Genomic DNA, 21542 nt, shown 5'->3' on the forward strand with positions numbered 1-21542 from the left:
TTCAAGCCTGTGATACTTCTGAGGTAAAGAAGTCAGAGGGTTTAGGACTACTGATATTAAACTAACCACAACATATAGCCTAAAAAAGGAGCACTCAGTGTCTTCTATCACCACACAAGTCACTGAGTTGCCTGCTTGGTGTACTACCAACCCCCTGACAATCAGTGTAGTGCTTATCTCTTAACTTTAGCCATCTAAAAAAGAGATGGATAATCAAAACTAATTGTCAAGGCATCTAGTTAACACTGAGTAATAGGTCTCCAGAGAATGACTCATATCACTTGCCTTAAGAAGACGTTTCTAAGATGGATTGAATCACTCCTTGGAGATGTGCTCTGGACAGCACCCACATGACTAGTTCACACTATGTGCCCAGCTTTCAGATATTTAAAGTTATATAAAGTGAACACCACCCTAATACTAGCTGATCACAAAGTATTAGACAAATGATAATGTCAGGAAAATTAGCTATTCTAGAACATCCCAATTAATGTGTTAAATTTAATTCCCTTGCTAACAAGCAGCAAATGTGAAGGGTGAAACAGTGCAAAGCCAGTAATGCCTCTGTCCGTTCCCAGTAACAGTCACATTTCAGTATTAGTGCTGGATAATTGGCTGTTTCTTGGCAACCCAGACTACACTGCATTGTAGAAGTCCAATTCTTATACCTCAGAGAGAAGTGATTAGAGTGTAAAAAAGTCTGCAATTTGATCAAAGCAGACCACAGCTACAGTCAGTATATAGTCAAGGTCTATGCTCTGTTTCCATGCTAGGGTTGCATGCCGTAATGATATTTCATCTGAAATAAAATGCATTTCCTTCCATCCTCAGATTTCCTGAGTGAGATGAGCATCAGGCCAGTTCTTGAAGAATGTCTCCTATGATTTCAAAATAAGCATGTGATAATAAACCTATGTGCAAGAAAACCTGAAATAGAATTCTACAATGAAAGATTGCTCTCAGTACACAAACACACAGAGATACACATACTCATACACTACATTTTCCACAAAGGTAAGCTCGTCAGTTGTCATGCAGTACTACACCTGCAAGAAAGTAATCCCATCCACAAGACACAATGTCCAAGATACACAATGTTCCCAGCAGGTGATCTGCCATCCTCCAAAGGCACCTACTTGCTCCCAGATGTACTAGGCATTGGAAGAAATGCTTTGATGAGGATTCCCCTTTTGAGAATCTATTGTCTTGCTACTGCTCCGTACTTCATCGGAATTTTCAGGAGATTTCACCTCTGCCTTGTCTATCAGTATGCTGGATTTGGGAGGCTTGCAAATAAAGCAGAGGAACTTGAAACAGGACAGCAAACCTTCAGAAATGCTGGATGAGAAGAGCTTTTTGCATGGGTGGCAGAACTGGTAGAAGACCAACATGAAGAGGATAGCCATGCAGTAACCTATCAGGAGCTGCAAGACCAACAATGGGGCACAGACATACAGGTAGATATCAGTTTTATAGATGTACCACATCAGCAGGAGGAATGCATTCTCGATGAATCGCAGCATGTAATACACAGTCAGTCGGTACCAATTTTGGGATTTGTTAATTAAGTCAGGATCATTGAGCTTCACCTGCACTGCTGACCAGCAAAACATGTTAATGCCAGCATACAGGAAGGTGAGAAGGCACAAGACAATGGTAGTGCCGACCCTGCTCAATGCCTTCTCTATGTTCTCAGGAAATGGGGACTTGCTTTGCCAGAAGAGAATCCATGGGTAGAAGAAAAAACCAAAGAAATTCACTAGCACAACGGGAAGTATCCAGATTTGAAGGACTGAACTGAAAAGGACCAACACCGTAACCCGTATAGCAATCTCAAAGCTTCTCCACATGAATATGCAGAGGTAGGCGGCTGGTTTCACGCTGACATCATAATCATCATACTTAATCTTAATAGCCAGGATGTTGCAGCGTAAGGCACCATACACAATTGACAGGAGAGAAAGGACCATAAAAATACCTACAAAGAGAAAAGACAGATCAGGACCTTCAGCTTAGCAGAAGTTAAAGACATTGCAGATTAACTGTTTTCACAGCAAAAATCCCCCATTCCTTATATACACATCTGGGTTCTTACTCTAACCCTATCTCCTGTTTTAGACCCCATTTGTTACTTTTCCAAGTAGTTAGAATGTAAAAAGGCACTTAACAGTCAGAAGCATCTCTCCTCCTCCTCCCAAGGGCTGTTTGCACATATACTGTCCTTGGTAATTATATAGCTCGGTCATAAGAGTATCCAACGTGCTCTCAAACTCTCACAGTACTCCAAAATGCAGAGGGGTGCCACTCCCTCCCCATACAGATGGAAAACTGCAAAACAGAAGCTGAAATACTGGAGTAATTTGGGCATGCAGATACCTCAGTGCTTGTGAAGTTCTGTCGCAACTGTCTAAAATTAAAAGCTCTGTGATGGAGCTCAAAATTGAAAGCCAGAGCAATTTAAACCCAGAACCACCTGCCCATTCTCTGCCTGTGCAGACAGAGATCTGCAACTGTGTAAGATTTGCTCACCTGTCTACACTGTGTTTTCCTATACACCTATCTGTATCATGCATTTAAAATCAACATTTTTTAAAAACGCCTTTAAATTCAGATCAACTTTTAGTATCTCCCATCTATCCAGAAACTTCAAGTGAAGGCTTCATGGCTTTTAAATTCTCAGAAAGTGAAGGCAGAGGCCAAGTGTTACCTGGCTTCCCCTCCAGATGCAACAGGGGAAAAGCTTTCTGGCATTCCAGGAAGGAGTCTTGTCTTGCCACGTTAAGAAGGTTCAAATGTACAAGAACCCTGGATGCATAGAATAAACATCCATTGAGAAAGCACCTTGATGTTCAAAGTGCTAACTGCCCACAGTCCTGTTAGCATTTGCATACTTTCTTCACAGTTTTTACTGACATGCCGATTAGCTGCTGATTCAGAGGACTAATTTTAGGCATCCCCCAATCAATACTTCTAGTTTCAATCTAACATTTTGTCCATGCAAGGAACTTTCAATGAAACTAACCAAGCTGTCTGGTCATGCTACAGAACATTATATGCATCAGATATAACAAAACGATCAGAGTTGGGAATTCTTGATTTTGTCAATTACTGCTGCATTGCTTAGCAACCAGTGCTTTCTGCAGCATTCAATTAGTTTATGTGTCAATACCCTACAAATGAACTGGATTCCCTGATTTGCTATACCTCTATAGCCATGATTATTAGGACTTTTTCTAATTAAAGTTATTAATTTATAAGCATGACTTTGAAATAAACAAGCGTATTTCAGCATCTCTAACAACTTTCTACCTGGATTTTCTTTATAATTTTAGTTAACCTCTCTCCCACCCTGATCCTCAAATACCTCTGAATTATTTTGGAAAAGAATTAATCCTTTATATCTAAGTTTCCAATAGCACTAAGCTGAAAAATGTTTGCCATATTATATGGTAATTTTGTATAGGCCAGTTTGGTGATGGATAAATTCTCAGAAAATGGTTATTTATTTGCTTGTTTAACACTTAGATTTTTATTAGATGTTTTTAAATGTCTTTCTTACTCAGTAGTGTACTTGTTCTCAGAATTTGGTTGAAAGCAGAGCAGCAAACAAGTGCAGTCGAGAACACTGCTTCACATCCTGTGGCTCTTCACAAAAATCTTTCCTGCAGTTTTGAGCCAGATCTAGAACTGTGAAAGAACAAATAACTTCCAGCAGCTAATGAAGCAAAAGAATATTCTCAAAGTTAAAGAAACAAAATCCCTACGCACTAGGGACAGGGTGCTGCTGTCCTGGAACTCTGCTTGCTTTCTGCTTTGATAAGCTGGACATGCATCTTATTACCCAGCTTTATTTGGGGGATTTTTTTATTAATCTCAAACCTGTCTTAAAAACTCAAGCCTTTGAAAGAGGCATTTCTCTACTGATAGAAACCAGATCACTCTGACTCTGGTTTAATATAGTAGCTCAGTCCTCTTTTCTCAAAAGCTCAGTACCTCCACCAAACTTTTAGGTCTGTGTAAAAGATGGTTTGAAGCAACCACAAAGGGAAACAGAGGAGTGTGACATTATTGTTGCTTTTACTCATACTAAGCAGGCAAAGAAGTGAAAATTTGAAAGGCCCTGGAACAGTCCCGAATTCCCTAACAGTCCTTATAAAGCTGGCATTTCTTTTTTTCCTTCTTGTTCCCAGGCTGAACTTTTCTTACAAATCAAAGGTGCACACTCAGACAGTCATCCAGGGAGGCACTGGTTTACTTTGGTTTTTTATTACGTGCTAAATCTTTTCAACACCTGGTGCTTCCCACTTCAGAAATTGCTAAAAGAGTGAAATCTGCTCTAGATGAACTACATCACAAATACCTATTACTGAAATCTTATATTCTGCTGAAGAATCATAAGTTATCTATTTATATACTATAGTTTTCTAAACTAATAACCAGAACCATTGAAAAATAAAGGGACTTATTTTTTACTTAGGGCAAGACACCTAGATATGATTTTTTTTTTTTGCCTTAAGATATAATTTCAACACTTAAAAACAACTATTAATACTCAGACTATGTTGTTTAAACAATGAGAAGTCTGTGGTCAGAGCTTAATGAGTTGAGGAGAAGCAACAGTAGAAGCATCTTACAGTTATCTAGTAAGACCACCTACAAAGCCTAGTCATGAACATTAGGAAAGTGACACTGCAAAATTAAAAAAACCAGATAAACCCAAAACTACTATTCTTGAAGATGGCAGTGACTGCTGCAGATTTTCACTTAAAAAGAAGTACCTTCTTCAGCAGAATAATTTTACTTTTAAATGGTAGGAAATCCACCTTCTGAGATTATTTTGTCACTGTAAGCAACACTTGAAAAGATAACTTGACTGCCGTTAATAGCACAAAAACTTTAAGCTTGCAAAAAGATCACTCTTACCAGAAACATATCTTCCACATTCAATACCGCACACTAAGAACTGGCCCTTTTTCAAGGGTAAGAGGCAAAGTCACATAACCCCCACCTCCAGCTTGTGAGTTTTGTAATTAACTTGGGTCTTTTTGGCACCTCCTGGCCCTACACTTCTCCAGGTGGTATTCCCTAAGTGAAGAGGTCTGGGTTACTGCCCAACAGTAAGTGGACCTGAGTCTAATGTCAGGCATCTCTTCAACAAAAAGTAATAGCTGGCTCTAAGGCAACGCCTGATACAGACAGATGCTGAAGCAATTAATACAGGGCAAAGCCCAAACGCACTAGAGAGACCTTAGCTTCTGTTCTGGAGTGGCAATTACAAAGTCACACTGGGCATTTCATACAGTAACAAGTTAGGAACTTCTTCCCAGTTACACTGTAATCAAATAAAGCCTACAACTAGGACTCAGATTAGGCTACTACTGGTGGGTTTCCAATGTGGCATTTAGTTCAACACCACTTCTATACATTTCAGGCTGAACAGTCACTAAAGCTTTATGTCTTTCGCCAGTAACCTAGAGGCTTTGTCCTGCTTTTAGTTCTCTTGATCTTATGTTCTTGACAGTGAAACGACAATTTTGGAGAACACTGGCATGATCATCCAGAAGAAAACATCCAGATAAATTAATGAATGTCATGAAATACACAAAAAAGATGCAGCATGGTTCTTGTTGACAAAGTTCTAGGCAAGGATGCATGCTTTTTTCGAAACTGTTCAATTCAATAGTGGAAGCAGTAATGAGTTTCAAACATATCTGAAAGGGACAAGCCACACTATGTAGCATGATGGTAAGCTGCTTTAGGTTCACAGCTGATACTGATCTCATTACCACTGATGAAGCAGAACTTACACAGAATAACAGACAGGGTAGTGTAGGAATGCAAAAAAAAAAAAAGAGACTCGTGAGGAGACAAGGCAAAAAATGTGGAAATGAAAACACAAGGAGACAGCGATATTTGTAACAAATAAATAAATGGAATAAATAGCGCACTTTGGAGGATCAGTGTCAAAGAACAGGGAAGTTGAAGACATCTAATGTGTGAAAGAGCTTGACTGTTAAATTTCTTTGATGATGTTGCAAGATCAAAATGTTAAAGTCATGTATCCATACATAAGAATCCCCATGTACACACATGCTGTGGTTTAAGCCCAACTGGTAATTCAGAACCACGCAGCCGCTCACTCACTCCTCCCCCTCAAACTTACTCCTACCCCTGACCCGGAGAGATGGGGAAGAGAATCGAAAGAATGTAACTCCCACATAAGAGATAAGAACAGCCCAGTAACTAAGATATAACACAAATCACTACTGCTACCACAAATAATAATAATGATAAGGGAAATAACAACGGAAGAGAATACAACCGTTCACCACCTGCCGACCGATACTCAGCCTGACCCGAGCAGTGATCTAGCCCTTCTAGGTAACTCCCCCCTGTTTATATACTGGGCATGACGTGCTGTGGTATGGAATACCTCTTTGGCTAGTTTGGGTCAGGTGTCCTGTTTCTGCTTCCTCCTGGCTTCCCCTCCTCCCTGGCAGAGCATGAGACTCAGAAAGTCCTTGGTCAGAGTAAACATGACTTAGCAACAACTAAAACCGTTGGTGTTATCAGCACTGTTCCCAGGCTGAAAGTCAAAACCACAGCACTGCCCCAGCTACTAAGAAGGAGAAAAATTACTACTACTGCTGAACCCAGGACAACACAACAAACTACAAGCTGAAACTGTGCTATGTATATTCCCATTTACTCTGGAGGCCGAATAATACTGGTGGATAAAAGGTACTACTGAAGAAATAAAGAAGGTGGCTGAAGAGATTGCAGAAAGTGTAAATATTTCAGAAAGTAAAATATACGCAAGAGGAATATGGTCAGGACTCTTGTTTTTCTGTTGAATGAGCTCTAACAGACATTGCCACTGCTCCCAAAACACTGAGTAAAAAAAAAAAAAAAAGAAAATCACTTTTATATATAAACATATTTTCTTTTCATGTCTATATTTTAGAATTACACTTGCTATGGAGATGGCTCCTGAGAGACACGAGATGACCACTGCATTTGCTGGTGGGTTTACTGAACTCCCTGGTGAGCCAGCTTATCTCTGGTTGTTTAACTACACCCACAGAAGGTCACTTATCAGTCTGTGATTCAGAATTTATCTCAGCAGTGACTGATAAAAGTCAGAATAGGAAGTTACAAAGCATTAAATAAGCAATTCTCTAATCATCTGGAACACAGCACTTCGCCTTGGCAATCATGACCAGTAAGGTCAACACCAGTAATAGAAGAAATACAATAAAAAGGTGACCTTTCTCAAGCAAATGACACCTGCAGCAACATGATTGGAAATTCTGCTAATTGCACCACTCAGCAAAGGATTCACCTGCTTTGCTCTTATCCCATGGCACAGATGCCATGGTTATTCAAAGAGACTACCTTAGCTGTGAAGTAAGGTCAGGAGTAACGTCTTTCAAGTAACTGCTATGACCTTAAACAAATACTTTCGTAAAAAGACCTTAACCTGTTGTAATATCGTTATGCACTGACTCACCCTTTGGAATACTAAAGTTTTCTGTTCCCTGAACTGAGGGGAGAACCCTGACATTATTATACAGGCTTCTCTAAAAATCTTAGTTCCTTACCTTGGTACAGTGCCAACCAAGGCACCAGAACTGAAGAAAGTGTTCAGATTCATAACGTGTTACCCTAGTCTCAGCCACCCTAGCTGCAATGCTGATAAAGATCCCTGGCCTTCCAGGACCTCAGAGATGTAACAAGAGACATACTTCAGTGGAAACACACCTCCAGCTCACGTAGTTGCCAAAGTCCCTTTTTAAGCCAAAAGGCTGGCTGTCCTATGACTCCCTGGGGTAGGTTCTTTATTTAGCAGTGTGCCAGCAAATCAAGACTGATTTTTCAAGGAACTGAAGCACACCATACAGCAAGATGCAGAGTCCCACAGTCCTGGTAAGTCCATGTGGTGCAGCACTGCGTGGTGAAGGCTTAACATCTTGGGTCTAGAGATTAGATAGCCACATTTGCATACCAGCTTAGTGAGTCCTACCTTTAGATACCAAAATCAGAGTCTGGCACAAATAAAGTCTGTTCACTCCCTCAGTCCACATTTGAAACCACATTCCTGAAAGTACACATTCCTTATTGCAGCACGGCAAAACATGCTCTGCACTGTACCCCATGGAATTTTCCAGAAAGAATGCTCAAAACCCAAAATGGAATAGAGGTAATTTTTTGGTTTCTCTCTTCAAGAAGACAGCTCAGTCCCTCCAGCTGACTACCTCACATGCCACAATAGCCACTTTATCAAATTAGTGTTTTTCTTGCAACCCAAGTATGCTACACAAATTGTCATAGTCTAAAATATGACTATATAAAGACAAACTTGAAAGCAACATCACCATCAAAAGTTGTCCGGGAGATGAAACCTAGTCCAGTTAAGTTTGATTCTTGCCCATGACAGCTATATCTGACTGCTGACATTTCTCCTCTCCCTCCCACCAAAATACAGAGGTGAAAACAGTAGCTCTACCTACTTCTGGCAGCTGTGATCTCCTGCTGCAGGACACAGATGTAGAGCTGGAGCGTGAGCTGGGGTGCTGAGCCAAGGAACGCCTGGATCACAGACGCCCTGCTGAATGCAGACCTGTGCGTACACAGCTTGCCTTCGGCCTGTCCCACTTCTTTTTCAATTTCTTCTGAGTACCCATCCTTGGGCATCTGCCTCTTCTTTGTGATGCTGACATAAGGCTCTTCAACTCTCCCAGCATGGAAATAAATGTAAAAGACTTCCACACACCTAGAAGCAAATCAGTAATTAATGTAACAGGAAAATCATGAAAGGAAAGCATAGGTCTTCCCACTCCTAAGTATTTTAAGCCATCATATACTAAGACTTAAGCAATATGTTCATAGAGCAAAGCCTGTATATTTTCTCCTTCTATTAAATTTAGAATATGAAGATTTCACTTTTTAAAAATGTGAACTACATGCAAGTAGAGGGCCAGAATCTGGCAGTGCCCTTTGGGCTGCCTGTAGTACTCAGACATGGGAGGAGGTTTAGTTGTTTCCCATAAGCTGTCCTTGCTCTCTGCTTGTCCTATTAAAGTCCCTAAACTCTTCATCCACAATGTTCATAGGCTGCTAACCCAGAAATCAAGTGGGAAGTTTTTCTTCAGATCCTCATGTTTTTCTCTTCTACTTATCCATACATCTGTCACACGCTAACAGGACACTACAGTAAAACCACTTTTCATCTCTTAAACAAAAAGTCTCAGAATGTTGGAGGAGTTCAGAGTATGAGTGGGTGCACATACTTCATAAACAGCTGGACTCTAACTCTTGCTTTAACAGGCCATAGCAGCAAGAATGAGAACTAGCCTCACAACCCAGGAAATTCACATTTCTTTAAAAAAGACGCAGAAACAGAAGCTTTGCTCCTTACGTTTGCTTACGTTTTCTGCACTGTTTAAGGAATATTAAACAATCTTGCAAAAATATTCAAAATAAGAAGATGCAGTGTTTCCAGTTGCTGCAGGTCTTCATACTTTAAACACAGGGGGAACAAACCCTCTTGCTTATGTAGGTCTAACTTACCACAGACTAACTTCCAAGGAACAAAGGGGTGCTAGCTCATGCACTTATATATATAAATTACATATTGTAATACTTGCTGCCTCTACATATACACAGACAATAATCCAAAAGGGTTGGCAGCAGCAAATGCTGTAGCAACAAGGACAATCTGGCTCCTTGATTATTAAAGATAATAGAGCCTCAGACAGATGCCTGAAAGGAAAGTTTCTGAAACTCCCTTCCAAAAACTAATTTCAGATTGGCAAAAGCTTTGAAAAGCTATTCTAAGAGAGCTGCTTGGACATGAAGGTGTCAAGGTTGGGCTTGGGCATCACACAGGACACAAAACACATAGAGCAATAGTCAGCCTTGTCTGTGAAGTAATAACAAGCAAGGGTCTACTTAGCTACAGATGAAGTCACAAGCTGAGGGAGAAGAGAGCGGAAAGAACCTCTATTTCTATCACATTGCATGGGGTCCTAAAAATACAGGGCAGGCTGTCCATGTACACCAGGACTATAAAGGATAAATGGCATTGACTACTGAAAAATAAACCCCCAGAAGTCCAAACCCAGTGTGGACACAACCTTTTATGCCTGACACTGGTACAGGCTTCAAGAAATAATCCTAGTGTGAGCAAAACTGGTGAGGACTGGCTTCCAACTCAGAGGGAAGCTGTGGGAGGAGATACCCTCACTGAGAGGATGACCTACAGCACCAGCTCTGGTCACATCACATCTTCTATGGCCCAACACACATGGCATCTTCTTTTGCGTAAGCATCATTCTCTGACGAGGACTGAGGTCTTCTTTCCTTCCATAATGCCTGCTGAGGTTTATCTCCTCCACCTCGCTGCCTCTGTAGGTAATACTTGCAGGAATGCAGCACCTCCAAGTCTCTGACAGGTCAGATTTGGCCAATGAGTTTTTGTAATGCACAAATAAGGCTTACCTTCTATTTACAAGTATCACACAATTACAAAGCACAGAGCTATGCTTGTCTGAGAATTCAAACTCTTGTTTCCTCCTCAGCTTGACTTTTTTCAACAACTGCAAGCCAGAGTTTACCACACCCTTTTAGAGGAAAGCTAACAGACCAAACTGGTGAAAATTCAAATAAAAGCATACTGACTTTTATGTTAATAAACTTGACTTATTTTTTCCCCCCTAACAGGACCACTAGCAACTTTCAACTGCTCTAGATGGAAAGCAGTTTTAGGATCCTGTAGTATTATCCTTGATTCCCTAAGCATCAGCTACCATTATCACTAAAGCCATTCAAAGTGCTGGTGTTCCAGAGGCTCCATTCACAGTGGTAACTTTCTATTTTCCCCTTGTTAATCATTTCAGTCCCTGCCAGTCTTGTTCCATGTGAACGACTCCATGCAGCCAAAAATAAAGTGTGAAAAATTAATAAAGCACATCTTATGAAGCCAACAGAGATTCCGAAACAAACACATTGATTTTATTCCAAAATAAAGATCCCAGAACATTTTTGTCTCACTTAGTATTCACAGCCATCTATTCATCCTGAGCTGAGGGCAAGTCTGAAGCTATTACAGAAAATGAAATCTCAGCATCAGCCTCTGAACTCTTGTCGTGTGTCATTAGAAGTGGATACAGTCTACGGACCCATCTAACAAATATGCAGTAATAATCCCATAACACAGATTATAAAATTCATAAGACTACTGACTATAGCAAATATTATAATCAACAAAATGTTGGGGTTTGGAGCAAGCATTTGATTCATATATATTACCTAGGAATTAAGTAGAAGTATACTGTTTTGTGATGGGAAATTTTTACCTGTATAGAAAAGCAAACGCAATGTGAAATGGTCTAATGAACAAACCTTAGAGCCAAAGGGCACTTTTACCAATACAACAGTGCCATAAAAACGGTATGTGCAAGCACTCAGATTACAACAGTGACGACGCTCATTTTTTCCCCAAGGCCTGCCCATCCCATCCCACACAGAAAGTGTCTTGGACGTCATGCTTTCTGAGGCAAATAACAAATGCACTCAAGACTCTAGCTGGAGCCACTGCCCAAGCAACTGCTTCAAACAGAAGCAGACTGTCATCTAATACAGATGAAAGAGCATTGGTTGGTGCTTGAAAGAGCAAGCACCAATCTAAATGTTTTAGTAAGCACTTAAAGAACCATCCAGGTGAGAAGAGTTCAGAACAGTGATGAAGAATCAGTTCAGATAATACACATGTGGTGGGTTACAACTGTGCCGGTGAAGTGCATTCTGAAGGGCTGGGCATCTTGTCTTTAAACAAACTGGCTTGTTCATTTTTAGTATGAAACACAACTAAGAGACAATGCAAGAGAGAGGAGATTTAGATCAGACATTAAGAAGAAATTCTTCACTATGAGGGTTGTGATGCACTGGAACAGGTTGCCCAAAGAAGGTGTGCATGCCCCATCCCTGGAATTGTTCAAGGCCAGTTTGGATGGGGCTTTCAGCAACCTCATCTAGTGGAGGGTGTCTTTGCCCACGGCAGAAGGACTGGAACTAGACAATTTTGAACGTCCCTTCCAACACAGACCTTTCTATGATTCCATGATAAAGCAACTGCTTCCTGCAGTTTTCCTCCGCAGTTACAAATTGCTACAGAATGGGAATTCCCCAGAAGCCCCAGCTGCTCACTGCTCATCCCTACTCCGCTCCAGAGAAACAGCAGTGAGAGATCCCAACTTCTGCACAATCCATCTCCTGCAATGCAGTGATGTTTAGGGTCCTTTTAACACATCCTCCCATGACATCCACAGCAGAAGGCAAGCAGCTGGCCATTTTCACTGCATGTAATGGCAGTCGCAGTACAGGCTCTGAAAGAACGAAAGTTACTCTGAATAAATGTCAGATCTACTCCTTACAGTGCAAATCAATAGCTAAGTAAAAGATGGGGCTGCTTTCTTTCCTGCTGCCAATCTTGACAGAGAGAAGAGGTATACTTTTTCAAGGATCCTGATGGTGTCTTCAAAGGGTGATTCAGCAGCCACACATTCATCTTCTACACAGTCAGTAGGAGGAACAATCCTATACTTACACGCCTGCTGTGAGCAAGCACCTCATTCCCTCTTTTAATCATGGATGCGTGGGATTTAAATGCAGGCAAAATAATGGTGTGAAGAGGGAGCAGGCAATGAAACCAGAACTTCCCACAGCCAACAAGCACTCCAAGAACATATCTCTATTCAAGACCTATCCACACACTCTCACCGCCAATGTACAAACAGATTTCCCTAATGGCTCAATTTTTAGTAATTTCTTTCTTTAGAGAAGTGTACAAAAGACTTATCAGCCCTGCAGATTTACTTACCTGCATCAGGCAAAGATCTGTTCCTCACTCATTGTTCTACCTCCTATCTGCACTATCTGTTCTGTTCATCACACCATGGACACCTAAAACACCTGCTGAAGAGCAAAGGAAAAATAAAAAAGCCTGAAAAGGGTCTAGGCGTATTCTCCCCATCTGGAAAAAGAGAGAGATGCATCAACAGTTGTAAAGTTTAGAGCTTGCAGAATCTCCTACAGCAAGGCCAGCCAAGGCCTACGAGGAAGAGAGGCTTTTAGACCTGTGCTATTCAGAACTACAAAACAGGTCACTAAGAAAGAGAGACTACTCAGTTTCTGCACAATGTGACTGAAGGACTATCTGCACTGTTAAGAGCGTTTTAGATTTCAAACTACAGAACTAAGCACCCAAAACATTAATGCCTCTGATAATTTCAGCCTATAGGTGTTTTGATTCGGTTTTTGTTGGTTTGGGTTCTTTCCACTTCCTGCTTACAGAATCTAACTTTGACTGTAATAGCAGCTCCCCTGGCAGTTTGGTGCAAACATCCTACTGCATCTGCTTTGCTGCTGTCTACACAATACTTAGACACATGTAATTGTTTCTCCTTATGCCTTGAGGAAAAAACCTGACCCCATTAAAAAAAAAAAACAGAAACAAAAAACCACCACCAACAACAAAAAAACCCAACTCTATCGTTGTCTATTGTTTATATCCTCGTCCTGTTAAAATCTGAGGAAAACAGTAATTAGTGTTCTATATAGAGGCCTGTTATCACAGAATCTCAGTTAGGGTTGGAAAGGACCTTAAGATCATCTAGTCCCACCCCCCCTGCCACGGGCAGGGACTTTCAATTTTTTTCTGCAAGAGAAGTTCATCCTTCTGCAGACAGAGACATCTCCTGATTGCATGTTCCTTGTGAGGAAGAGCCTGTATGTCCACATTCAGCTAATAGAGCACTAGGGACTGTAGTTTCAGTGACACCAGCAGTCACTTAGCTTTCTTCTCAGTGGAGCTGGTATCAGAAGGAAGCACTGCCAAGTTCACCCCAGTCCCTAGTGGGTATGTCACTTCAGTACTGTCTGCAGTAAATTAAATCATAGGGAACCATCACATCTAGGTGTTCCTGCTCTGGCAGGGGGATTGGACTAGATGATCTTTTGAGGTCCCTTCCAATCTCTAACATACTGTGATACTGTGATACATCCAGCAGATTTACATTTCAATACCACCAACACCCCCAACTTGGGACTATAAACCCCAACTCCTCAAGTCAGTTTATCGGAGATCACTTCAGCCCCCGACCTACTCACTGCTTCCAGAATAGAAAAGGGCAAGGAAGGGGGCTCGCTGGCACCCTTCATGAAGAGTTATTTGCACTGTGAACAAATCCCTGAGTGCAGGGCATTACACTAGCAAAAATACATCCAGATATTTATTGGAATTGTAGCACAACCTAAAATCTTGAGAATCTCAGTGCTATGAACAGGGAACAAAGAGACAGTTGTTGGCTCAGGAGTAGCTGATAATGAGCCAAAAAGCCCATCATGATCTTTTCTAAAGAAAAGAAAAATGTATTAAATCTCTCGCTGACATTATGACATTGAGTATTATTTAAAGTAATTTTTTGTGTTATAATTTACTTTATGTGGAAAAAAAAATCCAGTTTAAAGAAAAAAGAAGAAGGAAAGAAGGAAAGGAGGGAGGAGGAGTATCCAAATATATTTTCTAAGCATCCAGACAAATCAGTGTGCTCACAAGGAGCGGCACTGACCTGAAATGCTGCAGGAATACCACATGGTGCCTAGAAACCTGCAGTCACTTTGTTCTAGCCAACTCTCTGCACAGTCTAAGGCATGTCTGCATCCTGGGGATCAGAGCCAGGCTACTTAAGGAGGTAGGAATTTTACTCTACAAGTTGCTCTGAATATACAGAGAAGCAGCTCTTAGACAGTAGGAGAAGGAATTAAAACCGGGTGCATCAACACTACTCTCCCAGTACAGCAAAAGTCCTCTCCATAAGAAGGAATGCTTCCTAATTTTAGTGCTTCCAGTGGCAGCAGCAGGACAGCAAGTGCCTCCTGAACAGGTGGAGTGTGGGAGTTTGGGGAAGGTGGTGGTATGCAAGAAGGTTTTATGAGAGAATGTACTTTTTCCCCAGTCACGGAGAGGATTCAAAATAGGCTGGATCATTTGGCTTGCAAAGCTAAATAGCCTCCTTCCCTGCCAAGATATTGCCAAACCATTCCCCAAAATTTAAACTTGACTTTTGAAGGGGAAAATGAAGGGGAGAAAAATGTCTAGCTTTTAAGATGATAAAGGAAACTCACACAACATGCATGGGCTGTCTGTAAAGCAGTGCATTGATATTTGAGTGTGAACAGAGGAATACTGTCCTGTATCATGTCACAAAATCGAGCTGATTAAAAAGTTAGTGTCAGCTTCTTTAAAGCCAGACAAAGCAGAATGCCCTCTGTTGAAGCATAGCCATCTCACACAGCCTAAGGGCTCCTTAACATTTTGTTCTGATAGCGTGGGGTGACTATGTGTCCTACTTGACATAATTTAACCCAGCCATCCCTAAAAGGCCCTGGGCTGTGTCAGTGAGATGTAAGAGAGACCCAACACAGGGGATGGAGTGAGGCTTCATACTGGGTGACTTCAAGCAGATGACTAACAGCAGCAGGACTCTCTGATGCAAATGAGCAGAGGTTTGCCTAAAAGGATGGCAGAAAATGTCTTCAGAGAAAATGGTCTTTTTCAGCTTACAATGGTTAAAGCTACAATGAAGTGATGACACAGCCAAAAAATACTTTGTCTTCTAGCTATCACCTCAGACTTACGTGTATTCCAGTCCACACAGAATAGAAAGCCTCCTGTGCAAAGTAGGGAAAGGAAAGGCATTTCGCATGCTGAAAACACTTCAACTTTTACAGTGCTCATCTACACCTGGCAGGAGGTGATCAGTTTCCTCTTCTGACAGATAAACAATGTTTAGTGGCAGTGGATAGGAAGACAAGGAACTGAGAAAGAGACCCTTAATGTCTGTCGCAGACAGATCACATCACCTTCCCTCAGTTCTGTCCTACAAATAGAAACATTTCTCTGAATCTAAAGAGAGATCGTTTTCTACAAAACTTTTCCTCTTTGATCTGTAGAGCCCTTCATGCTTTTAGCAGAAAATACGTTTTTTCAGGTGGCACTACCCTCTTTTTATCAGTAATTATAATTCCAGTTATTCTGGGTCTAGAGAGAGGTTAACACTCATCACTTTGTACTGCCTAAAGGATGCCATGGGAACTGCAGCACGGGCACACTGCAACACTTTCAGAACATCTTCAAACCTCCTGGAAATGCTCAGTTCATACATCTCTGAGAAAGGCAGAAGTGCAGAGCTGGTGACACACTCATACACTGCAGCATCATGGAGAGGAGAGGGCAGGAGAGAAAAGGGCTGCTGTATACATGCTACTTTTACATCAGCCACTGCAGCTGGGAGCTTGCCAACAGAGCACAGAGTGTGTTCTGCACCAGACGAGACTTGTGTTGCAAACAGATAAACTTCTGTTGAGAAAGGAAAAGTGAAATTGTGCTTGGTGGTTAAGGTCAAAGCAGAAGTCTATGTCTCTTCCCAGTAATTAGAAAGAAAATCCTCTAATTTGTTGATTTTGTTTACATTCTTTGCTTGCTGCTGCACTTCTTGCAGTTTGACATGACATTCTTTCCTTGTCTGATCTCAAGAAACTGATTTAGAATGACAAAAGTCATGAGCACAATTTTTATTCTTGCAGTTGCTTTCCCTTTGGGTCCACTCTTACTTTCCAAAGAACATGGAAGTATTTTGTTCTTAGCTTTTAGAAATACCCAGGCTCTTGGAGAACCTAACTGTTAAGCTATAACTTAAATATCTTGAAAATATTCACAAAGCAAGCAAACAAAAAAATCCAGCCATGGTTATAGAGGAATTCAATGGGAGTTTGAAGTTTAAGACGTTTTGTAACATCCAAACATCATCTTTATTAATGTGAACAAATTGTCCTTTTCCACACTGTCCAGGAATTTCAAAAAGTTGGGGATGCTTTTCCTAGCCTCTACTACAGAGATACTGTATTTATTGCATTTATTTTTAAAGAAAAGAATTGAATGTAAATTCCAAATGAAAGCCCAACAGCAAACACTTCGTCATGGGACTTCTCCCCTTCTGTAACTTTTCATCTATCTATTGGGTTTTTTGCCCTATGGACATTTTCAGTGAGAAGTTGAACTGAAGTTGAAAAATCTCCATGGCAATTTGGGGCAAGAAGCTCACTTTCGGAAAGAGGAGACAGACTACAGCATTACTGGTCTTCCCAAGATGCACAGATGAGATGGGTTCTATCATTGTTTTAAACTACCGACTGAGCAAGCGTTCCTTTTCTCTCTGAGAGGTAACCTCAGTGTAAAGTGTTACGGATGAACCAGCAGCGATCAAAGCCGTTTGCAAAGAGCCACACGGAGAGAAAACGAGCAGGAAGGCCACCCGCGAAAGGGAGCGGCAACTCCGCCTGCCTGCCCCTCCGGAGGGCTTCACCCATCTCCTCCAACGCCAAGCGCTAACCGAGGGCCGCAAAGCACCGCGCCCCCCGCCGCTCTCCTGCCTAAGGACAGAATTCCCTGCGAAGGGAATGATTCCTCCCGCAGTTTGAGAAATAAGGCTGGGAGGGATACGGTCGCGGGTAACACCGGTGTAGAGCAGCAGCGGCAGCTCGGGAGTGGCGCACAGGCCGGAGCGCTCCGGACACCGAGCGAGCCCCGCGGGCTCTCCCCGCCGAGGTGGGATGGACGAGGCGACGTGGGACTCACCGACCTGACGAGGGGCCCGAGCTGCAGGAGGTGCAGCAGCAGCACCAGCGGGCGGTCGCGGCTCACGTCGCGGTGGATGAAGACCAGGCTGAGCTGCACCAGCGCGCAGGGCAGGAGGGCGAAGAGCAGCGTCAGCCACTGCCACATGCGGTCCCCCGCCGCGCGGTACGCCCCGCTCAGGCACAGCGCCGCCACCGTCTCAGCCACGAAGAGGACGAGCGACACGAGGACGGAGCCCGGGAATTTCATCGCCGCCCGCCCCGCACCGCCACAGCCCGCGGGGCGCGATGTCGCCGAGCTGCAGCCGCCCCACGCGCCGGCCCTGCCCGGCCCGCCCAGCCGCCGCTCGCTGAGGCACAGCGCCCACTAGGGGGCGCTCACCGAGAGGGAGCCGCTGGCGCAGCCGCCGCGCCGCGGGCTCCGGCCGGGAGGGGTCAAGGCAAGGCCCGGGTGTCGCCGGGGACCTCAAGTTGACGGCCCCGGTGTGGATGCGCTCGGCGGTGCTGAGGCTTGGTCCTGGTAGCGCCCGGGCTGCGCTGTAAATGGGAAGCGCACTCCCTCCTCGCGTCTCCTTTGGCCATAAGATACATAACTGACCTGTGTGGGGTGGATGGAAAGATGGGGCTTCTCTTCGTGGGGGGGGTTTGGCATGCTGAGGAGGAAGTACCCCTGCCTCCTTTCAGGCTAAAGGCCTGCACCTGGAAGAAAATTACCCTATGAAACATTAAAAGCTGATTAAAAAAGCAAATGCAGAAGAGGTGCTGTGAGTCATAGTGACCCTCTTGTGATGCACCTCCCCTAGTTCAGTGACCTCCTCACCCAGCCAGAGAGCCTGATGGCAGAGCTGCCCTTCTAGGGCTTTCTCAGGTGGATCTTACCCTTGCTTGTCAGGCCTTTGCCTTCAAAGGCTCCCAGGCTCATAAAACCCGAAGTGCTGCTGCAACACCAGCTGCAGCCAGCAGCATTTGCCTGCTGTTCTTGGGCCTTTTCCCCTGCACCAGCAATGGCCAGGCCAACCCGTGCTTTCCTCCCTTGCCACTAGAGCTCTGGAGGCATTCTGGGTATGTGTAAGGTCACCCGTATCAGCAGGCAGCTGATGCAGACCAGAGACCTACCAGCAGCACAACAGGAAGGCAAGATAATGGAGTTTGAGATGCTATTGGTCTATTAATGGGATAACACTAATGGCTATTTCTGCATGTCTGCTACTATTTTTTAATGCATCTTGGGTTGTCAGCAGATTTATACAGAAAATGCCAGTGGCACTTTATTTGGGCCATTTCTTGCACTGCTGCACTGGCAAATCTTAGAGTCTCCCTGCTCACCTGTAATTGAGCTCAGCTCATGATGACAATAAACCTCGTTATAGGCAGGTCTTGGTGAACTTAATGCTGTAGTGCCCTTCATTGGGAACAGAGTGGTCTTTCTGTAAAGAGAAGAGGCTACGTATACTGAGCTTTAAGGAGGCTGAAAATAAACACCTAGGTGAAAAACTTTAATCTACAGGCCAAAAGCAACCTATCTTCTCTCACAAGGGTAGAGATACCACAGAGTAGTTTTACCTAATTGCTATGTGCAGCCTGGATGTTTTATCTGATTCTAAGATGAATGATTTTTACCTTTGATGAAACAGTACCACTGGAAAGCTTTTGGAGCCCTAAGCCCTGACTGCTCAGGAAGGAAAAGTTGCCAGCACTATGGAAAGTAAGTACAGAAATAAGCGATCCGTGCAAAATCATACTGTTCAAGGTTGGGCTTTTATTTAAGGCAAAATATAATCACAGCTTTAAGACTCATAATATGGATATACACAGAGGTTGTTCTGCCACAATGAAGCTTAGTATTATCACGGCTATTAAAAAGCTATAAAATCTAGTTTCTATAATAATTTGAAATACAAAACTAATACAATAAACACATTCGAAAGATCACAGTGTTTAAAACATCAGAAGAGCAGGGGTCCTGCTTTTAAACAATAAGGTGCATTTCTAAGAATCAAATCAATCTTGATTCTAAGGGTCGGTATCATATTATGGCTGTGAATGGCTATTATACTGAGAAACCAGTCTAAGGTGCGGCATATACTCAAGAAATGAACACCATATGTTGGAATATATTGAATAATCAAGTGTCACCAGCACAAGCTAAATGTGAAATAATGCTGTTTAAGTTCCCTGTACTTTTTGTTGGTATTGGCATTCATGTATATTGGAGGAAAATGGGTATAAACCTGCTATCAAATAGGGCCCTGCATGTGCAAACACCTGTGCTTTCCTCTTACTAGACGAACAGCCCTTACTAATTCCATAGGACTCATGTAAAGGGAAGTTTGTAGGCTTAGGGGCCAGAACAATGCAGTTGTGCCCCTATTTCACACATGTGGAAGGACCTATCCTTGCATGCCTGAAATCAAGTGAAGATTCACCACTGGCATCAGCAGGTGCCATATCAGGCCCTTACAATGGGCACAGGAGGCCAAATCAGTGGTGAAAGCAGACTACTGTTAGAAGAAAACTTTTGTGTGTGGTCATGGTAATGAAGACAGAAGCAGAGTTAAATTTGTGGTCATATAGCTTCCTCTTCTGTATGAAGTGAAAATAAATCCTTGAATAGGATTTGTTTTCTCTTCACTATGGGATATAATTGATGTTAGGACTTCTACGTAAAATTTTCCAGGGAGTATGCATGTGCTCATGCAGTGCTGTTGCTGAATATCACTGTATTATAATTTTTATTCAAATACCATTACATCACTAGGCAGAATGAGTTTTTAATTAGTTTTCTGTCATTCTAGTTGGTATTGCTGTACTTGAACTAAATGTCTTCACTGTCTCTTTGAGTCATGCAATGAATGAAGTCAAGGGACTCTCTTGTAAGTATTAAAAAAAATATGGATTTATGTATTTTCAAGCAGATTGCTATTTATAAATTGACTTTTTTTGAGCATGATGTAAAATTTTAAATATACAGGGTACAGGACCAGCAGTGCCATCAGTGACACAACTAACTAGTCAGGAAGTTTAGTAACTACAGGCCTAGGTCAAGAAATTGGTGGATGTTGGCTTCTTGGATCTATTTTTTTTAAACTGCCTAAACATCAATAGAGTGCATCACTTTCATTAAATGACTGGAGTAGGCAGTAGATTCAGCTACAGGCAACTCCTTCACAGGCAGACTCTTTTCAGCATATGATGACTTTGCAATAACGGCAATGAAGCGCTGTTCAAGGCAGCAAAAAAACCTGTGCAGTGCACACTGTACCACTGTCTGTGCAATGAAGTGAACTGTGCTCTTCTCTTGGAAAATGCCTATTCACATCCCTAAATTGCTGTATTGGTTTTTTAGGCCCTGAGCATTTTTCGCTTATGGCTTTGAAGTATGTTCCCTCAGTAGTGTGATTTTTGGTCATTTTCTTATTTCTTTTCTATTTAGCTTTCTGCTTACTTCTTAGTCCAGGACATTTATATAAACTGAAAACCTTTCATAGAGCAATCTACGCTGTGCTCTTCACCAGCAATTGCTCATCAGTGTAGTTCTTCGTAAGAAGATTACTCTTTAAAACCTACAGGGAAATTCTTATTCTGATATACTAATCTTCATACAGATTAGAATATGCACTCCTGCTAGTGAATATTCAAGGTATGTAGATTACCGCACCTAAGATTTACTTAGCAGACCTCAGAGATACACTCTGTCCATGGATCTTACAGGTTTGAGTAACAAGGATATATTCTCAAAATGCATGCATATGCTAAAATAGGTCATTGTTTGCATAAAACATGCAATACATTGGCAGATGCTGTAACTCTATATGCAGATAACAATATAAGAATAAAAATTTGAC

At 42.3% G+C, this 21542-nt stretch overlaps 2 protein-coding genes across 2 annotated transcripts in view; both read right to left on the reverse strand.

Annotated features, from left to right (window-relative positions):
* Nucleotides 1-8592, reverse strand: part of CYBB (cytochrome b-245 beta chain) — a 37565-nt gene extending 28973 nt beyond the window's left edge. Inside the window, exon 1 of the mRNA XM_080612723.1 lies at nucleotides 8511-8592. The gene's annotated coding sequence lies outside the window, so the exon portion shown is untranslated. The remainder of the gene's footprint in view (nucleotides 1-8510) is intronic.
* XK (X-linked Kx blood group antigen, Kell and VPS13A binding protein) lies at nucleotides 108-18004 on the reverse strand. Its single transcript, XM_080612724.1, has 3 exons — nucleotides 17703-18004; nucleotides 8511-8773; nucleotides 108-1978 (listed from the first exon to the last, which is right to left on the reverse strand). Exons 1-3 carry the CDS (start codon nucleotides 17945-17947, stop codon nucleotides 1152-1154), a joined length of 1335 nt encoding a protein of 444 aa, XP_080468850.1. The 5' UTR covers nucleotides 17948-18004; the 3' UTR covers nucleotides 108-1151.
* Between the last annotated feature and the right edge of the window lie 3538 nt (nucleotides 18005-21542).

This window comes from Psittacula echo (genome assembly GCF_963264785.1).
Source record: "Psittacula echo genome assembly, chromosome: 3".
Lineage (NCBI taxonomy): Eukaryota > Metazoa > Chordata > Aves > Psittaciformes > Psittacidae > Psittacula > Psittacula echo.